Source organism: Accipiter gentilis, chromosome 28, assembly GCF_929443795.1.
Source record: "Accipiter gentilis chromosome 28, bAccGen1.1, whole genome shotgun sequence".
Classification (NCBI taxonomy): Eukaryota; Metazoa; Chordata; class Aves; order Accipitriformes; family Accipitridae; genus Astur; species Astur gentilis.
The window spans coordinates 10,029,440-10,053,120 of record NC_064907.1 but is presented as its reverse complement, the minus strand read 5'-3'; the positions used below and the strand labels follow the sequence as shown (position 1 = coordinate 10,053,120).

General features: G+C 39.3%; 1 protein-coding gene across 8 annotated transcripts in view; it reads left to right on the top strand.

Annotated features, from left to right (window-relative positions):
• ACTN2 (actinin alpha 2) overlaps positions 1–23,681 on the top strand; it is a 396,531-nt gene that overhangs the window by 48,038 nt on the left and 324,812 nt on the right. For 3 of the 8 annotated variants that reach the window (XM_049830599.1, XM_049830597.1, XM_049830598.1), the window contains exons 11-21: positions 10–157; positions 1,701–1,851; positions 7,565–7,673; positions 8,504–8,644; positions 9,035–9,217; positions 10,360–10,494; positions 10,986–11,165; positions 11,533–11,679; positions 19,096–19,161; positions 20,068–20,226; positions 21,573–22,917. In XM_049830599.1, coding sequence (XP_049686556.1) covers positions 10–157; positions 1,701–1,851; positions 7,565–7,673; positions 8,504–8,644; positions 9,035–9,217; positions 10,360–10,494; positions 10,986–11,165; positions 11,533–11,679; positions 19,096–19,161; positions 20,068–20,226; positions 21,573–21,731 — 1,578 coding nt within the window. In that variant the 3' untranslated portion in view covers positions 21,732–22,917. Of the gene's footprint in view, positions 1–9; positions 158–1,700; positions 1,852–7,564; positions 7,674–8,503; positions 8,645–9,034; positions 9,218–10,359; positions 10,495–10,985; positions 11,166–11,532; positions 11,680–17,882; positions 17,961–19,095; positions 19,162–20,067; positions 20,227–21,572; positions 22,918–23,681 lie in introns of those variants that run through there. The other 5 variants (XM_049830596.1, XM_049830595.1, XM_049830594.1 and 2 more) reach the window with 3 other exon arrangements.

Sequence of the window (23,681 nt, the reverse complement as noted above, 5' to 3'; positions counted from 1 at the left end):
TCTTCACAGGATATTGCCGGCGCTTGGCAGAGACTTGAACAAGCTGAGAAAGGCTATGAAGAGTGGCTGCTGAATGAAATACGAAGACTGGAGAGACTTGAACACTTGGCTGAGAAATTCAGGCAGAAGGCTTCCACTCATGAACAGTGGGCATATGGTGAGCAGAGACGGCTTTTAACATTTTTAATGTTCTGATGTTCAAGGTTGAACTGTCAGTGCTGAATATTTGCTAGCCAGAGACTCACTTGTAAGTAGTTTGGACAGTTTTAGAAACCTAAAATAATAACAGATAAAATTGCAGGTTTTGTTGACTGTAGTCATGTTCCTAACTTGTAGGCACGTTGCTAATGAAATATAACTGTAAAAATCATAATCTTGAGGTAGTGAGTCAAACTTAATGGGAATATTCAGCATCTTAATAGAGGCCATTACTGCTAATGCATGTTTATGTATTTGTACACCAGCAATCCAAGCAGGAATGCAGACAGACCATGGGTTAAATGTGAAATTATTGAGTTATTCTGAGTTGATTATCATTTGGCCATCATGATGTTTTGAACAGTCCACATAAACTCCATGATAACGGACTCATTTCTGCTTTGCTCCATACCCTGGATAACACCCCATTTATAGTCCTGTTTTTGAATGGTAACCTAACCTTAGGTGTAGTTGTAACAGCTATAGAAGCATACACTGGCATATGGTTTTGTTGAGGACCATTAAATGTAGATCTGCTCTATCATCCTCTTGTTTGCCCCGACAACAGTCTTCCTGCTTCTGCCGTGCTTCTGGCTTTCTCCAGCGAGAATCTTTTCACACTGTGAGAGTAAACCGGAGTCCATCCCATAAGAAAGTTGCTGGAAGCATACATGGCTGCCAAGCAGATTCTAGAAGGGAAACAACAGTGTTTATCAGCCCTGAGAGCCTATTTTCTGAGCATAAACTACTCATGGTGACATGTTATGGCTGTTAGGCAGGGAAAACTTCACATAAGCTGGTACATAGCAAGTGAAACAATAGTTCCTTCTGGCTCTAGAATTCACAGAGCTGTGTAATGCCATGGGGTGAGCTGCTGTTGTAGGGGCTGTCTGTATGGATTCAGTTGTCCAGCGCAGGAGCTACTGAGGAGTAATATTTCAGTTTCTGATTTCCTCTTTGCTTCTCTAGCCTTTCGTAAATAGGTTGGCATTTTCCACTGAATATTAAGCATTTGATACAAAAGGCAGCCACACATCTCAATTTTTTTTTTTTTTTTTTTGGAAGGGCTGCAATGAATAATGAATTGAAGGCAGAACATGAAAAAGAGTAACATCATTAGTAAGAGGGAAGCTGAGTGTAGCAATGTGATTTCTGATTTTGTAAGTCTACTCTACAAAAGACTTACCACAATAGTTTAGAGTCCCAGTTTTTGCCAATATACCATTTTTATGCCAGTTTCTCAAGCAATGTAATACTTGCTAGTTTAGACCAGTATAAACAGCCTGTGCAAAAATCAAGGAATTACTGAGAGATCTTTAAAAATATATATTTCTGAGTAACACTGTTGTGCTGACAATTTGCTACTGATTTCAGTGAGGGTGGGACTTCATCTCATACATATGATTTTCACCATGCCTCAGTTTAAAAAGTTGACTAAATTTGCAATTATTCGAACCAATGAATTTGAAAAAAATTACTAATATTTTAATTTCCTCTTTCAGGCAAAGAGCAGATCTTGCTTCAGAAGGATTATGAATCTGCTTCTCTGACAGAAGTCCGCGCCATGTTAAGGAAACATGAAGCTTTTGAGAGTGATTTGGCTGCTCACCAGGACAGGGTGGAACAGATCGCTGCCATTGCGCAGGAGCTGAAGTATGTTCCATTTAAAGGCTTGCAGCTGCTGACATTTAACTTTGCGATAAACTCTTTCCAATGAATTTGATAGTGTCATAGGTACCAACGTAAGAATTCCAGAGATAGCTTCGTAAGTATATTATCTGAGCTGGTCACTGAGACCTTTCCCTCATCTCCCCCTTACCCCCAACCAAATATAGATACTCAACTGACTAAAATTATTTGAAATCAAACATTTTTAAATTGACTTAACAGTAATATTTTAGCATTAGCTCTGCTGATGAGTCCATTGTGTGTTGATGGGAATCCTGGAGGTGTTTATTTCTCAGTTCATATGGTCTGCTGAGAGGTACTGGCTATGAGTTGTTTAACTTAGAAAATAATTTCGCTTACACAAATTACAGATCAAGCATCTTCACTTTAAAATCAAGTATTTTCCCACAAGTATATTGATCCTTTCAAAGGGCTTCATATGCCTAAATTATCCCCACAACACTGGGTAATGCACGGAATTTTCTGAAGATTTAATTGTCTCTAGTATACTTATTTTCACAATCTCTTCGTATTATATTTGGAAGCGTCATTGTCTCCATTTTACAGAAGGGCAGTGGGGCATATGAAAACTAAATAACTTGCTCAGAGTCACAAAAGCAATCAAGCACACAAGCTTTCCTATAGGAGAGCAGGAGTTCTCACCCACAGTGCCATCAACTTAGCCAGAGGACCAACACTTGCTCACTCAGCGTACTATGCCCAGAGCAAACACAGTGAAAGCTGGAAACAATGCTACAACACATTTAGGCTACATCTGTATTGTTGACATCAGCTGCATAGGTCAGGGATGTGAAAAGTCGAGGCCCCTGACTGACAGACATCCTTATGGCAGCAGAAATCCTGAGTGTTGATGCAGTTACTCTGGCTAAACTCTGTCTTTATCGGTGGAGCTTGCTTTTGGTTTTGGGAAGACTGTTAATTCTCCTGTGTGAAGCACAGTTTTGTCAGCAAAGTTAATTCACCTGTGTGAAACACAGTTTTGTTGGCAAAGTTCTGCCCACACCAACAGGAATGTAGTGTTACATACTGATGTCCCCATTCTCGTAAAGTCTTGGTGTGTACACAAAGATAAGCACGTTTGATTTTTATAATCTTCTGCAGTTAATTGCAGCAGTTTTGTACAGTAAATCAGTGGCATTACTCCCGATCTTAGCAATATGGCACATACTTAAATTCACTGCTCAAATGCATTATAAATCTGTAAAGCCAACAGGAACAAATGTGCAGTAGTGGTCAAAACAGGAGCCAAGATCAAAATTTTCAGATTCCTGCCCTTGGCTTCAGCTCTCCAAGTTTCAGTTTCTCACCTTCTTGAACAGGCAAAACAGCAGTTACTGCTCAAAACTCAAGAGTTAAAAGCATGCCCTCTTTTCACTCTGAAGGACAATGACTCATAAACAGGTCCACATTCATTAACAATTTAAAAATCAGAGAGTTGTCTAAAGATGGAGTTCATACCTGATAGCAACAGCACTTACAGTAATTGTATAATTCAAATGGATTTAGAAGAAAAGTCCTATTTTTCAAGATTATTTAAAGGAGGAAAAGTAAAGCACAGTGGGCAGAGTAAACACTGTTTTTTAGTGTGAAAGACGTCTGAAAAACACAGAGAATGGAGATTTCACTGAGTATGTGAGCTTAAGAAAAACCTTCTGACATGCCATGATCTCTGTTGTGGAGTTATATGTTCCTCTTTGTACTAAAGAAAGTTTCTGAAACACCTAATCATTGTTAATTCAGCTTCAGCTTTACAAGTGATGAGAAACTTCGGGAATGTAGTATACATAGCACAGCATCTGCTTACCAGCGTTTTGAACCCTGTGTCCTTTACCGCTGGTGAGGCCAGTGAACACTGTATCCTGTCTATTTTAGGATTGTCTCTTCTCAGTTGTTTCAGTAATTTGCTGTGTGAAGTTAAACGAGTTATTTGTGGCCTGGGCTGCAAAGATGCTGAAAACCCATTGCTTTTAGAGATGCTCTACGTCGACTTCTCTGCTTCTTCATAAAATGGGGCTATCAGTGCCTGATTTTTCACTGAGACTCAGTAGCTCAATTATGCTTAATGCCCTTGGAGAACACTTAATGAAAAGTCATAAAGGTCAAGTGTTATCATTAGCTGCAAGCAAACGGACAGCTTCTATTTAAATATTGATTTTAATTATTTATACATAATTCCTCACACAATGAAATTATGGAGGAACATGACAATTTCTTTCTCCATTCATATTTTTAAAGAAGGCTTGACTAATGTCTGGATGGTAAGAAATGTGGATTGGCACCTGGTACAAAGCCTACTAGTCAATGTGGGTATTTTTTTCTTATTTTTTTTTCATCACTTGATCAGGCCTTAATAGAAATCGTTATCATCATCTGTGTCCAAATTCCAAGTCAGTACACCTCCATGTTTTGTTTTAGTCAATCTCTTGGCTGCCTAATGTCACTATTTCAAAGGAGAGCAATTGCTGTGTGATCTTGAACTCTACCAGTTACAGTTTCCTCTCTGTTCTGGTATTTTCTGCTGCAGCAGCTCAGTCCACTGTGTGGTTAAGGTTAAAGGTGCTACAAGCTTGTTGATTGGTGCTGTTTTAATAAAGGATTTGTGCATGTGTGCAAGCAGCTGATTCCAGCCAGGATGCTGCAGTAAGACTGTTGTGTTCCAACATGTATAGAGTTAGATATTCCTTGGCAATGAGGCATGACAAGGTTTGGACAGGGCTATGTACAAAGCTGGAAAAAGTCAGGCATTTCTAAAATGGAATTTGCCATTTACAACATAGCAAATGCTAAATAGAACTTCAGTGAGCTGTACTATGAAATGCCATATTCATTTATGATCTTGTGTGCTCGTTTCAATGTTTTCAATCATCAAGATAAAATTTTTTGACTGTAGTTTCTTGTATATCCATCACTGCCTGTATAGCCACTTATTTTCAGCCAAGAAGAGCACTGTCTGTAACACTGATCTGCAGAGTCTTTTTGCTTCTGGAAACCTGTGCTCGAATTGTGCTTATGTGCATGATTAACATGAGCCCGGTTCTGAAGCAGTGCTAAAGCATGTTGCTCAGCAGGTTATTTTTGTGACACTATCATGGTTCCTAAAGTGAGCTCTTACATAAGTTTTGTTCTTCTCTGAATCAGGACAAAACTTGACTGAATTTTTAATTCTTTACAGGTAAGATTGAATTACTTGTAAGATCAATAGGAATAGCTTGATGATTTTTAGTTTCTAAAGGCTGTAGATTTCAAATAACCAAATGAATAGAAATGGCTGTGCTCTTAGAAGATCTGTAACATGTGCAGCACTACTTTGTGTATGTATGATAAGCAAAAGTTTTTATAAAATGTGAAATCTAGTCTCTTCACAGCTTCAATGTTGAGAGAGATACAAAAACTAATAGGACAAGGAATGTAAACCTGTGTTTTATTTCCAAGTAAATAATCTCCTATGAGTTGTTATTTTTACCTCTGCTCCTGCTTTGAGCAGAAAAATGTTCTTTGACACGTCACACACTTATTTGAAGTAAACTACAGCAGGCCCAGAAAGGCAGTGGAACTACACTGTTTAATGCCATTTGGTAATCTAACTTCTGATTTTTGACACACGGGTGCCCTTTTTAAAAGTTGTTTTGATAATATTATTCTCCTACCTATTTGTCCACAGCACATACCCCTGGAAGAAATAGGGTAGCAGAGATCTTATGGGGAATGACTGAACCTCCCTGGCAGAGCTGGTGGAGGAACATTGCACATTACCTTCCAGGACTTTGACCAGAGCTGGTACAATCAGTCCCTCACTTTCATGGAACGACACCTGCCCTTATCCTAATCGACAAAAGGAGATAAGTGATCCATTGAAAAAAAAAAAGAAATTTGGAGTACTCTCAGGGATGTGACCTGGAGTATCTGGAAAAATACCCTGTCCATATTCTGGTATATTAGGTTTGGTACGCAAAGAGACCAGAATATGAATCTCCACATCCCATCCACTTGGTGAGCTCACAGCTCACACAGGAACATCATCTAATAATCTCAATATGCTATAACGAAAAAACCCAACTTCCAGCCAAAAACTCATAGCAGGAAAATATATCTCAGCCTGTTTAATCCAAAACTCCATGCTTCCAACTTAAAATTTCTTAATAGATAGATAGTTTTTCCCTTGAAGGCTAAGAAAAAGGCTTGCTCTCAAGGAGGTAGCAAGTTTTTGAGTTAAGAAGCCCTTGTATAGTGTGACTTGCTGGCAGCTTCCTCCTTACATGTAACAGTTCTGCTTTCACAATTTTGGGTTTGTTTTGTTATTTTTTTTTAAATTGTTATGGCATTTTATTTTTTACTTGTTTTACCGTTCTTCACTTTCAACAGTCAATTGATTGCAGCACGTGTGAAGCCTCTTTTAAACAGAATAGTTCACATACTTCTCAACTTTATCCTGACTGAGCTTAGAGGAGGAAGCATGAACACTGCCCCTGGCCTACAGTGTGGCTTCACAGAGGAAAGCTACCTCTGTTCTCATTTTGTCCTCCGATTCTCTAAGTTACTGGCGGAGTGATCTGTACATTCCTCTTACCAATTGCCTAGAGAAGAATTCTCAAAAGAAGGAAACAAATTCTATCTGCATTTAAAGTCTTGTTCAAGCCTTAAAGTAAATCTTAGCTTCATAGTGCCATGCTGTCACGTAATCACACTCTGCAATGGTTAGTACTGGGCAAAGTGTCCTCAAGGAGCAGCCAAGAGCTAAATTCAGTGGATGATGATACACCAATAAAAGTGAGCTTCCAAAGTGCCAAACACATGTATTTTATTATGGTCATGGTGGCTGCAGCAGAACCAAGGGGATTATCTGTCACTGAGATAAAAAATTCAATTTGAGACAGACTCGGTGCAGAATCTCAGGACAGAGCCTTAAAAAGTTATTCCAGTCTTAGGCAGAATAGTAAGTTGCTTTCTGGCAGGATAATATAAGCCTATTAAGCAGGTGAAAAAGCAGTGCTAACTGCTACATCCTTTGTGGGTGCACTGATTCATGCTGGTGGCATGCGTGGGTCTGGAGATCTCTGTTCTCTCACCCAGCCAGTTCTAGCGTGTAGCTCTGTGAGGAGTTTCTGGAGAGGAAGATGAAAATTTTTCTCTGTGCCCCATATCTGGGCAGCCCCTATTAGTATTGCCAGGCCTTGTGAGAGAGAGATTATGCTTTGAATGCAACCTGAGGTCTGTTTCTCAGTTAAATAATTTCAGACCATATGAAGCTGGAAAGGATCATTAGATTATTTAAAACGAAATGTATATTTCAGGCTAATTAATTTTAAACTGTACCAATCTTCAGAAACTTGATAAAGCCCCAGACTGAAGCATTCTGGTCTTCAGGAGATCAAGTTGCTTGTGCCACAGGAATAGCTGAGACAAAGATGGTTAGACATCTTCTTTGTCTTTAATACCTGGATGTCACAGATGGATGCTTGATTTTTCTCACAACAGAGGAGCTTGATCCTGTTCCTGTACTGTGCTTCTTGAAATGTCTAGATCACACATGTCTCTACTGCAACACTTGCTTACCTAGAGGAGAAATACTGCAAAAAAGAGGGGACGAATTACTGAGGGCCAATGGAAGAGTGTGGGCAATGCAACTGCTCCTGTCTTTCAGAAAGTCACACAGATTTTTGTCTTCATTCTTTCGTAGTGAACTGGACTACCATGACGCTGCAAGTGTCAATGATAGATGCCAAAAGATATGTGACCAATGGGACAGCCTGGGAACACTTACTCAGAAAAGGAGAGAGGCACTGGAGGTAAACCATATAACAATGATCAGCAGCTCAGCTGAGGCAGGAAGTGGGGAATGAACCATTTGTTTCAGATCTAGAAACAGTGCTGTTGAGCATCCACTTTGGAATCCAAACAGCAACAAACCCTTTCCTCAGATCTCCTTTTCATTTTACTGTGGTTTCATTTGCAAAGAGATTGAATTGCTCAGAGCAGACTTGACAGTACTCAGCTGCCAAGGACAGTTCTAAAGCAGCAACAAATGGCATGGGGTTTATAGTACCACTCTTTGGGAATTTGATGTCCAGCAAGAATAACAAAAGCCATTAGGTGCTTACCTTTTCATACTTGTCTGAGCTTAATCAGGTGAGGTACAGGATAATGGCCAGCACTGGGTTAATTTTTTTGGTAGCGAGTATTCCAAAGCACTGAGATACTTTCCAAAATCTTGTTCCTTAAGCAAAGAGGAAGTCGCACCCATGTATGCCAAGGTGGAAAACATATGTCTAACTCTTTATACTTAAAAGAAATTACTAAAGCAAGCTTAGCAGATTTTAATAGATTTGCAATAGATCACAATAACAGAAATACTTAAAATATCGTTAGTGAGCAATTTCACCTGTTATCCTTCAAAGGCATACACTCTTTTTAACATGTTGGATATGAGTATCTTTACTGCAATTAGTCCTATTGCCTTGAGTAAGAACCCTTAAAGCAGGTGGTGAAATCAGTCAACCATACTTTCGAAAAGATGCTTTTGAAAAGATGAGGCGTGACTTTGTGCATGGGTGGGTATGTATGTACAGTTAGGTCTTGCCCTAGTAACAAAGAAATGTACCTTTCCCAACCTCTACAGAGGACAGAGAAATTGCTCGAAACAATTGATCAGCTTCACCTGGAGTTTGCCAAAAGAGCTGCTCCTTTCAACAACTGGATGGAAGGTGCTATGGAAGACCTACAGGACATGTTTATTGTTCATAGCATAGAGGAAATTCAGGTAAATCATTGTCTATTTTTTGGCTTACAGACACAGGGAAAACAAGAAAGGAAGCTTTTCCTTCTTAGAGAGTAGAACACATGTAACGAAGAAACCTCCCATATCTGTCTTGATGTTTTCTTTGTGATAGGCAACGTCTGCTCTATTATAAATAGGGTTTCTCATTGGTATGAAAGCATATTCCATCATGGAAGAAGCAATGGTCCTGATAAAGTCAATGAGGCTGTTTCATGAATGTATCTACATGTATTATTTCCTGTATCTACAGATACATGTAAACAGGGTGTTTGAGAGGCTGAGAGAGGAGCTGTGCTTATTTACAGCAGATGTTCCAGATGTTGGAAGAAACAGTAAAGTTTTCATGCTTTCCTTCTCTGTTTCTGATTTTAGAGTTTAATCTCTGCACATGATCAATTTAAAGCTACTTTGCCAGAGGCAGATGGTGAAAGACAGGCCATACTGTCAATCCAGAATGAAGTTGAAAAAGTTATTCAGAGTTACAGCATGAGAATAAGCGCAAGCAATCCTTACAGCACTGTTACTGTGGAAGAGATTCGTAGCAAGTGGGAAAAGGTAATGTGTGCTAAATACATAAAGGACGTGGTAACATAGTGTTCAAATTTAGGAATACCGAGAATATTCAGAGAACTTTACAATAAATCTGTAAATTAATCTAGATAACCAGATGCCAGAATGAACTTTCTACAGTATCTAATGCTCTCTCTTATGTTTGCTAGGCTTGCTTCACAATATCCCTTGCTCCCATCACTCAACATTAGTTAAGTCCTTTTTGGCAGGGCAAGAGAAGCATGTGTTGGGGCTACTGCAGAGCTGGTGTCTGGCCAGTGGATGGGCCAGGGGGTGCCATGGGAAGAAGAGAAAATGATTGCATTCTTTCTCTCAGTATAAACAGTAGTTTGTGTGTCTTTTTTACCCAGATGCTGCTTTTCACAAATGTTGTAAAAAATTAGCATCTTTGGGACCATTAATGTTCTGTCCAGTTACACTGAAATTGGCAATTACCTTAAGAAATTACTGAGGAGGGATTAAAGAGAGGCTCCTTGAGCAATCACACAAACTTTATTTCATTAGGAACCAAGACAGATACTATGCTGAAGGTAAATGATTGTGTAGAATGTATGAATTTACCAAATACATAAACTTACACACCCTCAATGGGTTATAAAAACCAAGCAATAAGGACTAAATTCAGAATCTCCCAGGGCAATCCAGAAGGGTAAGCAAAAAAAAAAGCATTTGCAGTGTATTAGAGACCTTCAGATATACATGATGGACAGAACGTGTCGCATGTTATCCTACCGTAATGGCTGTGCTTGAATGAAATGTTTTGCTCCAACTATTCTTAGCACAATTACTTGGAGATTGAAAAATCACCTGTGTTTCAAAAGAAAAACAAAGTAACTGTTCTTATAGCAGTTCAAGTTAAATAATTGTCTTGCACTTGAATCCATTCAGAGGTGAGAATTTCTTCTCTCTCCATGTCAGTCTCTCTGGTCAGGCTGCCTAAGACTATATTAGCAATTTCTTATGTTAGCACAGAATTGGTAAATAGTCATCATGTTTCTGGCTTGTCCTTCTGATATCAACCTTCAGACCAATAAGAAAAAATTGGTAACTGTAGATTTATTTCTTCCATTTGTTTTTAAACTATTCAGTTGTGCCTACTCACACTCAGCGCTTTCCCACTGTACCAGGTGAAGCAGCTGGTGCCTCAGAGGGATCAATCCTTGCAGGAGGAGCTAGCCCGCCAGCATGCCAACGAGCGCCTGCGTCGCCAGTTTGCTGCTCAGGCCAATGTCATTGGGCCATGGATCCAGACCAAGATGGAGGTGAGTGTCAGACCCTCACGCAGAAGCTGACGAACAAAGTGGTTTACAATTTTTTCTCTCAGCTTTGTATACAGGACAACAGCAATTTCCATGATAGTCCACCAGCTGTTTGTTCCTGAAGTATTTAGCACCTGTTAAGATTATTTTTAAAACTGTGGAAGCTTGTACAAGTGCTACCTTGATGGGGAGAAGGAGATGTGGCTTTGAAAAATCAATCACTAAACAATTTCTATTTAGCTTCTGATTTCTGTAAAGGAAAGACACCAGGATCACTGGGGTCTCAGTACTAATTCCAGAAATAAATGTGCCACATTTCTTTTGAAATGTGTTTTCTGTAGTAAAATTTCTTGTCTCCACTGTATGAAAGTTTTATTAGTATTGCTTCTTAGTATGAAAATATTACATACTTATCTGAAAGTTGGTCAAATTAGCAAGTTTGAATGTTAAATTTTGCGGGGCTGGGGGCTGTGTGTCTTTGTTTCTCTTGACAGGAAATTGCCCGCAGCTCTATTGAAATGACAGGGCCTTTGGAGGACCAGATGAATCAGCTGAAGCAATATGAGCACAATATCATTAATTATAAACACAACATTGACAAACTGGAAGGTGATCATCAACTTATACAAGAAGCCCTGGTGTTTGACAACAAGCACACCAACTATACTATGGAGGTAGCCATTTACTCCCTTTTGCACTTGTTAGTTTATTCTGCCCTCTTCTGCCATATAACTACCTTCCCTGAACTGAAGAGACAGCAACAGAGGATGGAATGTGGCAGGCTTTCTGATAATCTCATAAGACTTGTTTTATTTTCACTTATTTTTACTTTCGGTGAAGAAGTACCCATTTAGAAACCAGTTCCATATTTTTCTGAAGGTAATTTTTATTTTTAATGATCCTTGGTCATAATATAGAGTTAGTGGTATGGAAAAGGCATCACATAAATATTTAGAGCTGATTTTTTGCTTACTGTACTTTTTATGCTCCTAGAAGAATGTATATGGTTCTTTAATAAATCGGTATTTTTCTCTCTCATAGCACATCCGTGTTGGATGGGAGCTCCTACTTACCACCATTGCTCGAACTATCAATGAGGTTGAGACTCAGATCCTCACAAGAGATGCCAAGGGTATCACCCAGGAACAAATGAATGACTTCAGAGCATCATTCAATCACTTTGACAGGGTACAGTACTCCTGCTTTTTCTCAACTAGCAATATTTATTGTTCCCAAAACCAAGTTCTTTTCATTCCAAATGTAAGCCTTTTAAAAAACTGCAAATGCAGTAGCAATGAGCTCTTTTAAAAACAGCAAAAAAGATCTGTTAACAAAGAATTTACAGCCTTATGAAATCATAGCACTGTACAGATACATTAAAGATTAATATTTACTCTTTAAATGCAGAATTATAGTTCTGCTAATATGGTTGACTATTTGTTCAAATAACAGGCACAACTGGATAAATCTGTGTGTCTTGGAAAATAATGTGCCCCTTTATTTTAAAGCAGTGCAGGATGTTCTATGTACTTGCCAGCCGCTTCCATCTCATTAAATTTAGCTGTAATCTGGATTACAGGTTTGTTTGTTTTAGTTTGATTCACAACTTGTCCCCCTAGAAATAGATTTGTAGGGAATATAGCTGAGGCACTGACAGCTGTCAAGGAAAATCCTTTCTTTTTCTGGCTGTATGTGGGAAATAAGAGGCTGGTTTTTTCAGTTGTCTAATCATGGATGAATAAAAAAGTAGGAATGAAAACACCGTTGTGAAGAAACTTAACTCAATCCTTCTCTAAGTTACACAGTATTCATGGATAGAAGGTTAAAAAGATGGCTATTAATAGACACAATAGCAAAATACATGCAGACAGGAATCTGACATTCTCAGTTGGAGAACAATCTATACGTGAGTTAGCTCTGCTGGCTCTGTGCTCACATGAACCCACCTTCAAAACCAAGTTCACATTTCAAATACTGAAAAAAGATTACCATAATGCAGCACCAGGCTGTTGTCTTTTTCCCAGGACAGATTCCTGTAGTTAGCAGACTGTGCTTAGCACCCAACTTATATTCTGTTATCACATGAATCGGCTCCTTCAAATCATTTCAGGCTATAGCAAAATGCCACTTTCTTTTCACTGACATCCTGTTTGTCCAGCTCTACTCAAAATGGTTACCCATACCTGGACTTATCCTTGATGTGCATTGGATGCTGACAGCCATAGTTTGCTAAATATTCTTTAGAATATCCTTAATTGTTTAGAAGGAAAAGCAGAACTGCCAATCCTCTGCTTTCCAAAGAAACACACAAGCATGGGAAAGGTTAGCTACACAGGAGCCAGGAACAGATTTTATGGAAAAACTTAATGTGATTCTAGCGCAGCATAATTCCTTTTTGTATTTTCTAAGGAAGCAGAAGATAACATCACAGAAGCAGAGATAAATATCCTGGGGTGGAGGGAAGTGGCATACTAAATGTCTTTCCCAATGCACTGGAGCAGATAACTGAGCAATTAGAGCTATTAAAAGCAGACAGAGTACCAGGCCTGGATAAATTACACGCCAGGATTTGAGAGACCCTATTGAGGGAAACCAGGGACTTTGCACAAAGATTTGACAGCTCCCTAATGATAAGCAAGCAAGGTGACTGAATCCTAGCATGTCTTAGACTAGGTGGCCATTTCTAGCATCCCTGTTCCCTTGTGGTTCATAGATGATTTCTCTGCCACGCTCGCAGCAGGGCTGGTTCAGTGGCTGAGGAGATATTACGGGCATCTCTTTGTGCCTCAGAAGGTCTTGAGGGGAGAAGCTAAATCCTACCCTAACCCGCCCTTTTGTTATGGATCTTTAGGCTTTGCAGATACAGTAAGACTTTGAGATACCGAAGGATACAACAAGAGCAAGGCCTTAGGAAATGTTGTATGGCCTGGAAAAGGGTACTTATATCGCACAGCTGCAGGCAGGTTGGAGATGGGCTATGACAGTAATGTGCAACACAGAAGTGCTTCCCAGCTCCTAGATCCTTGCCTATCCTTGGCTGCCTGCTTTCTTCAGGCAGTAATGAGTCACGGCTCCTGGCAGCGTCCCTTCTGCCCTTGCTTCAGTTGCAGGAATTCTGAGTGGCTGGGTCAGTAGTGGAAGGAGATAGACGCTTCATCAGTTTCTATGGCCTCAACAACCTGGGCCTGGGCTGCAAGTTTAGCTGCAGACCTTACCTTCCCCCATGACAGATAAAACCCAAAGGCCCTAAAAAAGAGGCCTGGAAGGATCATGTTAAGGGAAGGACTGTTTTCCATATGCCCCCTTTAGTATACCCCCCGCCCCTTAGCATCAGACATGGGAAATTGGTCTAGGAGGGCTTTTGCACCGACACAGTGCAACAATTACATTCTTAGTAGCATAATGCAAGTTAAAGAAAGGAAGAAGGTTAAGATCTAAAACCACCCAGCCATCCAGCCAGGCTTTCTGGAGGGGACAGATAGTAGAAACACTGATAAAAGAGGAGCTTATACTGATTAAATTACACTGTAATGTAATGGACAGATGCGACTCAATCTACACAGGCTAGAAGGAGACATTAGACAAACATGTTTGAGAGAGGCAGGCTTGTTTTTCATTTTTATGTCCTTCCTATGTCCTTGCACACTTGAATATTTAGTGTAGGTGAATAAAGGAAACCCAGACTGCTTCAGGGTTACTTCGGGGTACACAAAATAATGAAGACTCTAAACTTGGAATTTAGATAGAGAAGGCAGTAATGGATTCTTTTATGGTCTCAATTACCTTAAACAGAAATTAAGATGAAATTTGATCATCTGAATGAAGCACTAACATGAAAAATACTGGCTTCTCCATGTCGGACAGAATTAGCAGTATATGTAATAATTTTGTTGTGCTTAGCAGCGTTTCCAAATGCCTGACAGAGTTTAAAAAATACACTGAAAGAATTGGACTGCTATTCACAATGATGAATAGCCAGAAAAGATCCCCCAAATTAATACTGTCCCTGATGAGTAGGCTTTAAATACCTAACCACAACAGAATCATTTATGCATGCTATAGCTCGGACTTCTGTGGCATTTCTCCAATTAAGACATATCTTAATGTTTGACTCTCAGTGTGTCTTGAGGATGTCAGCAGAGTACTAATATGCAGAGTAGCTCCCTTCCCCATTTTAAAGAATGTATTTTGGTGCACATAAACCAAACAACTTTTATATGGAGTGCTTCTAGAAACAACTTTCTTTGCTTATAAATCTGAGGAAGGAACCCCTACCTTCCTGTCCAGGAAAAATATATATATATATATGTATAAAAAAAATAATCTTACAGTTCATAATCCATTATGGGGCTTAATTCTGCAGTTGTTAATCCTCTGAAACAGAGCTAAATAATTGGGTGAATTGTTTTAAATGGCTTCTACATGTTGAATATTTGAAAGAAAACTATTTGTTATTTTACAAGGGGGGGGGGCCTACATGCCCCTGATTCTCAAACTGCAGTGAGTAAGTAAGCACCATGCGTGTAAGAATTACAAGGGCAGGAAGAGCCGTGTTTCTTTCTGTGCATCCACCAGCAGAGATGTGCTAGCACAGAAAGCGTTACAAGTCATCCTCGTTGAAGGCAGTGGTAATACACTCTCTCCCTTGGGGCAAGGGGGCAGCCCTCTAGGCTCCTGTGTTTCCAACAGGCATGTGCGCACGCTGGTACCCCACAGGTTATTCCCGAGGATGCTGCTGCTTACCCACTCCTCCTCGCTGGAAGCTGTGCCTGAAGGCACAGTCTAGTTGCAGGTATAAATATAAATCTTTAGCAATGCTGGTATATTTCCTTCCTTAATGTGACTGCATAGAGGGAAAATAGAGAAAGTGGGACACAATGTCTGAATCACAGAAGCAGTTTAGAACTGTTCCAAATGGTGCATAGCTGAATTATGGTATGCAGACAAATTGGGACACCAACACAGATATGTTGTCAGTCACTGGTTTTGAAGTCTTTTTATGCAGGAATTCCTTTTTCAGATTCAGTATATTTAGTAAATTCTAAATAAGACTGAAAAGTATGTGATAAAATATCCGCAGCCACTCTGCATGTAATATCCTAATGGCTGTTAATATATTCTACTATGGATTTTTATGCAAACTACAGGTTTTAAGTAGGAGCTGTGCGGAACAATAGCATCATGCCACCCTATATTCTACTAACAGAAAAACAACAGCTCCCTATTAAAGTAACCACATGATCAGGCTTATGTAGGTCAATTAGCATTCAGGAAACTGAAGGACATATTTAAGAATGGATTACTTTGACTCAGAAGCTCACTTGTTTTATAAGGCCACGTATAAATCATGAAGGGGAAGGATAAGATTTCTGGGGACTAATAATGAAAGATGGAGGCGAATTTCAGTGTTTTACTTTGTATTGACAGGAAAAGATGAACAAGGCAAAGTTATTTATATGCTTTATAAAACTAATTTCAGTGCTTAACGTTGGTCTGCAAAAAATAAAGGACAATTTCCCAGTGAGAAAGCCCTTGCATGGGCTTGATCTATGCATTAATTGCAAAATACCATTGTATCCCATGAAACTCTCATATACTGCAAAGGCAAAGATGCCTTTTTACGCCATATATGATGCAGATTAAAGAAAAACGCTACGACACTATGAGAACCTGCTATAGCACGTGGCACAACTACTCGGACCTTACTGGGGAGTCCCACTTAACCAGATGACGGTTGTGAGCTCCAGCACAACCATTGTGCTCCTCTCCTAAAGAAAATGGTTTCTTGGTAGGTGTGCTGGCCCCTGTCACTCCTGTCTGCCCTTTGCTACCTGTTGCACAACTACCGCTGCCATGCGTGCCTGGTTAGGGAGATTGTGCACATACTGACCACACACCCTCCTGGTGTAGTCAAGTAGCTAATAGTCCTCTACCAATGCCTGGCAGAGGAGATGGAGGCACAGGATTTGGCTCCTAGCTCCCATTTTTATATAATTTTATTTGCAGTCACACAGTAATATCTTCGGCTTTAGAAATAAGGTAAAATGAGCTGACTTCGCTCCTGGTGGGACCTGCTGTAGCCTGTCTCCAGGATGTTTTTTGAAAGTTTCAAGCCAGCCTGGACTAACATTTTCAGAATGATTAAATAAACCATTTTGAATGCTTTATAGCAGGAATGATCCTGTAAAATGGAAATATTAAAGGAAAAAACCATCACTGGTATGATGGCTTTTAACTAAATGCTGCTCCAGCTTTGCAGCTTTGCTTTATCTCTTGTCATTGACTTCCCGCTGTTATTTATCATCTTCCCTTTATGGAGCTGGTGGAGGTTGATGCAGAGGGAGTCAGTATAATAACAGCATGATATGTCAAAAATGCATGGCATTATGAACTTAATAAAGCACCACTTTATCCTATTACTATAATAATAAACCCAGTGCATTTGTTAAAACTCCTATAATTTTAGTTATGCATAACTATACAGAAATTTTTAAAAATAAATTATTCATCTAGCAGGCAAATATGTAGCAGACAGAAAACCTTGGATCTTCTCCAGACTGTCAGTCTGTAAAATCAGTAAGGGTAATGATTTTTTATCTTAGAACATCTCTTTAATTGTATTCATGTTAACTCAATCTGAAGTACACCTCTGATAGGACACATTTTGTACAAACGGGAAGAAAAAGACGAGACAGTCTGTTTTTAAGAAGATAGTGTGAATTTCTTGACCTGCAAAATGGAAAAAAAATATTGGTTCAAAACAATGATCCAGTTTGATGTGGTGTTATTAGGAGCCAGTTAACCTGGAAATCAATGGGGCTTTTTTAAAGTCAGTTTTCAAAGCAAAACCTTACTAGATAGAATATTAAAGAAGACAGATAACTGAAAATAAGTTGCATCAGTTATAAATTCATTTTGGATCTAGACAAGAAATCAATTGTTTTGTTCTACTCTCTCTTGAGATATGCATATGCAGTTGTTAAGTAATATTATCAGATCAGGAGTGAAGTAACAGTAATTGAGTGGGGAAAAATGTTTTACCCAGGTTCAGTGATCTTTTTACTGCATCTCTCACACACTGTATGACAATAGAAAATGAAGGAAGCAAAAATGTTAAAAAAGTACCTGTAGAGGAAGCACAGTTTTAACTCTGTAGTTGAAGTAAGGACCCTCTTCTACTGAGAAAAAAACTTAAAGCTTGAAACTGCAAAAGTTGTACACTTTTAGGTAATTCATTCCAGTATGTTGACGTTACATTTACATGAACTTCTGTAAAAACATGGTTATTAATACAAGAGTAGAATGTTCTGTACTAACCAACTAACCTGATCTGTGATTTTTCTTTCTTTCCTTTCACTTTCCCAAATGCATGACCTGTGATGGGATGCTAGGATGAATCTGGCAATCTACATTCTGATGAATTTAAAGCCTGCCTCATCAGTCTAGGACAGGTTGGAAATGACCTGCAGGTAGAGGAAACTGATATTCTGTTTTCGGATAGGCCAATATAATAATAGCCAAAGAGGTTGTGGATTTAAACTCCAATGTATTGATCATAATGATTTAAAAACATCCTCCCTCTGGGAAGACAATTGCATTAGATGGACTGTCAGCATCACTTGGAACCATATTTTTCTATGCGTTTTCCAAAGATTTTTCAGGTTGTTTCTTTTACTTGGTTTGAGATGTTTTATTTGGACTTTACTAGATAACTATGGGAGCTCCTATGCTCCTTGCACTCAGACTCTTGCTAATTTTCGTTTCCTCAGACTCAATACAAGCTCTCTCCTGCTCGTTTAGGATGACACAATTCTCTCCTACATAATTGTATCACAATACAGAGGAAACGTTTATTTACCTTCTTACTATCATGCCATTTAATGTTTATGCAGCTTTGAGTCAGGGATGCCACAGATATGTTACTGCCCGGATAATGAGCAACCTCCTTACATACAAGGTCTTCAACCGACCTCCTTCGAAGTCTTACAAGTCTCATCCTTTAAGCCAGTATGCACATCTCTTTGCTGTAGTCCAGGTCTCGATAGCCTGCAGCCAGAAGGAAAATCCCTGTACTTATTTCCTATATGTCAGCAGACAGCTCTCATATTGTACCTACCTTAGCCTTGGAGTGGAATATTTGAAACAGTCAGTGATATGCTATTTTCAGACTGTTTTTAACTATGCTTTTAGTCACTACAGCATCCCATGCAGAACCTTTCAAAAACATTTCACTCGGGGAGGCAGCTTGACCATCTCCTGAGTTTGACTAGTGTAGTAACAAACTTTTTTCCTCTTTGTCTTCTCTGGTTGTGTTCTCTGTGTTCTTGTCTCATGCATCTCCTCTTCTCCCTTATCTCTCCCCTGACCTTTCCTGATGTTACTTTTTGTGGTGAAAATGTCTGTTTCCTGTGTGTAATATGTTAGTTACTTCTTCCTCCTTTAAAACTGATGATGGTTCTGGTGACCTGCTTGGGCAATATCAATGAATACCATTCATACACTGGATCCAATATGCCAATGGTCTAAACTCGTCATCTCTCTGGAAATTACCTTGGATTCTTCAAACCTTCCCTTCTATATTTCTTACATTGTTTTGGTCAATAGAGGAAGAATGGATTGATGGACCATGATGATTTCAGAGCTTGCTTAATTTCAATGGGTTATGATTTGGTATGAATTTTAAGAAATGATGGCAACTGATTCTGCTTACAGCTTATAACATTAACCACAGCAATACTAAAGCTTATTTAAATAGACAGAATACTAATAATATAATTTACACTGGAGATACTAATTTGTTTTTTTGCTTTTTCTCTGTTTTCAAATCGTTAAAAAGGAACTTAAAAGTAAAACTAGATACTTTAGAATCATAAACTATGGTCACTGCATTGCCCTTTGAATTAAGGAAACTTTAAAAGTTGAAATTAACAGTTATTAAATAATTTTTTTCTTTCTCCTTTTTTATCTGCATGAAGAATAATGAGCATGGTGCTGTTTAATTCTCATAAACTAGCTTTGGGGGTTGCATTTTCTTTCCTTCACTTCTTTATTCTAAAAATTTCCCCCAAAATTCACTGTTTAGTGGAAAAAAGGACTAGCCTTAGTTGAACTGTCCTATATTTGACATGAAATTTTCAGAATTGTTTCCCTTACTTCTTAGTTCACTGGGTCTGCAAGTACACCGCTTCTTGGACTATTGTTTCACCTCCCTGTGCGGTACCTAAATTGCAGTGGTTTTAGGATGGGGTAGAAAACAAAGTGTTACGTTAAAACGAGTTAAACAGGCATTGAGGAAGGGTGGGTGGGGGGAGAGGTTGCAGAAAATTAGTTGAAAGGTACATGCTATGTATTTAAGACAGAATACATTTTCCAAAAGCACCAAGTCCTTTTGACAAGAGAGGCATGGGCATTTAAGATCCTAGATTTGATCATCTCTGACATGAATGATCCTAAGTCAGGCAGATGCTTTAAAGGCTTTGTAACCACTGGTCCCTGCTGGTTCATGAAAGACACAGGCTGTTGGCGATTGATATTACGGTGACCATTTTTTTTTGTTTGTTTCGGATTCTGTGAAAGGGTGAAGCTGAGTTTGCCCGAATCATGTCTCTGGTTGACCCCAATGGGCAAGGAACCGTCACTTTCCAGTCCTTCATTGACTTCATGACCAGAGAAACAGCAGACACAGACACGGCTGAGCAAGTGATAGCTTCCTTCAGAATCCTGGCTTCAGATAAGGTCAGTCGTCATGCTGCTGGCTGTAAGGATTCAACAACTCTCCTATTTTTAGCCCTTCTTTGCCGAAGTCTTGCACAAGCCTTTTAGTAATAGTGAAGCTTTGTTGTCAGTCTGTAAGAGTTCAGAGAAAGCGCTTGCCTTTGGAACCAAGTCTCTTAGCTGAAATGGATGCAGAATTCAAGACTTGGTCTGTATACCCCCATATCACAAAGAGCCAACATAAAATTAGACATCTTAGACAAGACAGTTTGTCTGTATAATGGATATGGTTATTTCCACACAACAGCCTTGATTAGAGAGGCAATCATTCTCCCTTTCATGCTGTAGTCTGGCTGTTTCAATGCAGAGTTTGGCCCTCTAGAACATAGCCTGGGTCAGTTGCACAACACTACACCAAAATGCGAGCCATGTTGTGACCTGACAGCTCATTCAACAGGGCGATGCAATGGAGTGTGCCCCTATCCTAGGAGCAGCAGGAGGAGGAAGCCTCCTCTAGTTACCGGGTTCGTGGAGGAAGCTCCTGAATTTGGCATACTTTCCTCCCCATAGCCAGATCCACTGGTGAGTGAGTGGTGTATGAAGATGAAAGGGAGGATAATGGCAACACAGGAGTTTCTGGAGGAGTCAGGGCCATAAACAGTGCTGCCAGGAAACCAGTCCTGTGCTGTGGAGAAAGGAGAGATCACAGCAGTGCAGGTCTATTTGCCCAAGCTTGCTCTATTGATTTTCTCATTCTGGCTGTTTGTATTGATTTTGTGATCTCAATTGCTGTGGACCATGTTTTGAATTCCAGACATGTTCCTAGTAGGAATTCATGTGGAAGGTGAAAGCCAAGGTCTCAGGAAAAAATGGTTTTCATTATGTTGCTATTCAGAGTAATGTCAAGTCTGTTAACAGAGGGTCGCCTTCATATCATAAATGCAAACCATTAAGAGCAATAATGCATCCTTCATTACAAATGTATTAGGACCTTGAAACTAATAGGATCTAACTGAAAACGTGTCTGTCCTGTCACTGCAGAAGGGGAAGTAGTGCACTTTAGAGATACTGACCATGAGATATCCATGGATGAGCTGTATCAGTAGCCATCTACCCATGGCTGCACAGTGCTCGGTAGCTAACACACACAGTCACATATCCTGAGACTGGATTTTGACCTACCAGTTTGTTGGTAGGATTGTCCCTTTCAAATCATCATTAGGGGTGGAATTTACTGCAGAAAATATGTCGTCTGAGAAAAAATAGGCAGGATGTCCAAGTTTATTAGTCATAGCTACAGAAAATAAATATACTTTGTGTCTTTGAAGAATACATACTGAATTTGTCAATCCTTTCCCCCCTCCCAGCCTTATATCCTGGCAGATGAGTTACGTCGGGAGCTGCCTCCTGAGCAGGCTCAGTACTGCATCAAGAGAATGCCTCCGTACACTGGCCCAGGTTCTGTTCCTGGGGCTCTGGATTACACCTCGTTTTCATCAGCACTGTATGGAGAGAGCGACCTTTGATTCTGTAATTGGCCGTATTCATGGTAGACACTAAAAATACCCCCCTTATTGCCCAGATTGCTTCTCAAAAGCTTTGACAAGCTGATTTAAAAATGAGTTTTACAAATACAGTAGGTACCATCAGTGTAAAGTGCTAATAACTAAAGTAACTAGTGTATATTAAAGTGTGTGGCACGCTAGATTTCTGCATTGTTGGTTTTAGGTTGTCTGTCCTATACAATGCTAGAAAATATATTAAAAAAAAATCGCAAGATACTAACTTTGGAAATATCCATTCAGAAAATAGAATGTAAAACATAAGAACATTGAAACTCACAAAATATTTCTGCATTTTCAAAATGTTTCAATGCCATATGCGCTTCTTTTACAATCTTCATAAAACTATGTTAGAAGTCATGCTTTTTTCCTTTGTAGAGCAATATTATTTTCTCTAATAATTTCTGATTTTGTATGCTTCTACTGGTGGAATTTAATAAAATATTAAAATACAATTTTTCAGGGAAGAAATATATCAACCAAGTAAACTACTTAATTACAAAAATAATCAGAATGCTATGCTTTTGTCTCTTAAAGATGGTTTTATCTTACCACAAGGAGTTGTAATATAGGGGGGGAAAGCTGATTAAATTGCAGGTTTAGAGTTCTGTAAGCAGTACTTTTTTTTTTTTTTTTAGGCCTTTAACTTTTACAGCTGAGGGAGTACCACTTTTATAATCAGAAATAATAAGGAATCTAATTTCATGTAAGCTGTTTTGTTTTGAAACCCTCTTTCTTGTCTGTGTTGGACAGTCTTTGTTTCTCAGTATAAGAAAGCCAGTCCCTTCTATTAGTGGGCAATGTTCATCTCTATCCTGCATAATGCAAAATCCCATCTGAGCAAATGTAGTGTAGTTGTCTTGCAGCTTTAACTGTTCAGTACTCAAATCTCAGTTTGTCTTGACTTCTACTGAATCGCAGGCAGTTCTGTCTGTATTGTGCTCCTGTGTGCTAGTTGTTTACTGTTGGTTTTTTTTTTTCCATCTTGAGAAATGATCGAGAAGTAAAAGCAGTAACTTTTTTACTTGAACCCTACTGACACTGAGGAAATGCAATGTAATCAAACAAAACCATTTACAAATGGTGAAGTGAGATGTGCAGCCCAGTGCTATTAAAGCAATGATGTGCCTATTAAATAAAGTCTGCTTTTCAAAACCTTATGAGACTCTGTCATTGGCAATCATCTAGCGGTTCCCTCTAAGAACTGGAAACATTTCTGAACATTAAAGGAGGTTTCAGTCTGCTAACAGTTCAAAAAAGTATGTCATGCATTTCTATACACTATGTCTGCATGAAAAACATTCCCTACGTGCTGGAGGGACAGATATGGCTTCATGAAGTGAGATGGAGCTCAGAATGAGTGGGACAGAGTTTCCATTTACATCACCTGAGCACAGATGTCCATAGCCTGTTGGACTCCTAGCTTAGATTGATTTCAGTGAGACTTAGGCACTAATGCTTTTGAAGATGTTGGCCTTACTATTTTTGTATCTCTCCTTTTCCTCATGTGCAAAAAAGCACATGTTAAGTATGCAATGATGCGTTTACCGGCCTTTGCTTTGAAATCTATGAACGGGAATCATTAAAAATCTGTGTGTGATTTCAGTCCTAAAGCAGGCATCCTGCAGGTAAGATACATGTGGTGGGAGCAATTTCAAAACAATCCCAGAGGAGATAGACAGGCAGTGACAAAGTACCTCTTCCTCCTCCACCTTGTATACAAAGGCCAGCAGAGGACTTAGAGAAATGCGGGGGCTAGAATCACATCTCCTACACTGCATGTGCAGCCTTGCACACAGCCAGAAGCTGCTGCTGCCACTGCCGATACTGACATGGTTCCGTGCCATCTCTTTTTGTGATGGCAGCGCCCATACAAACTAAGTTGGGAAGCTCTGCCTTAAAGCAATGGCATTT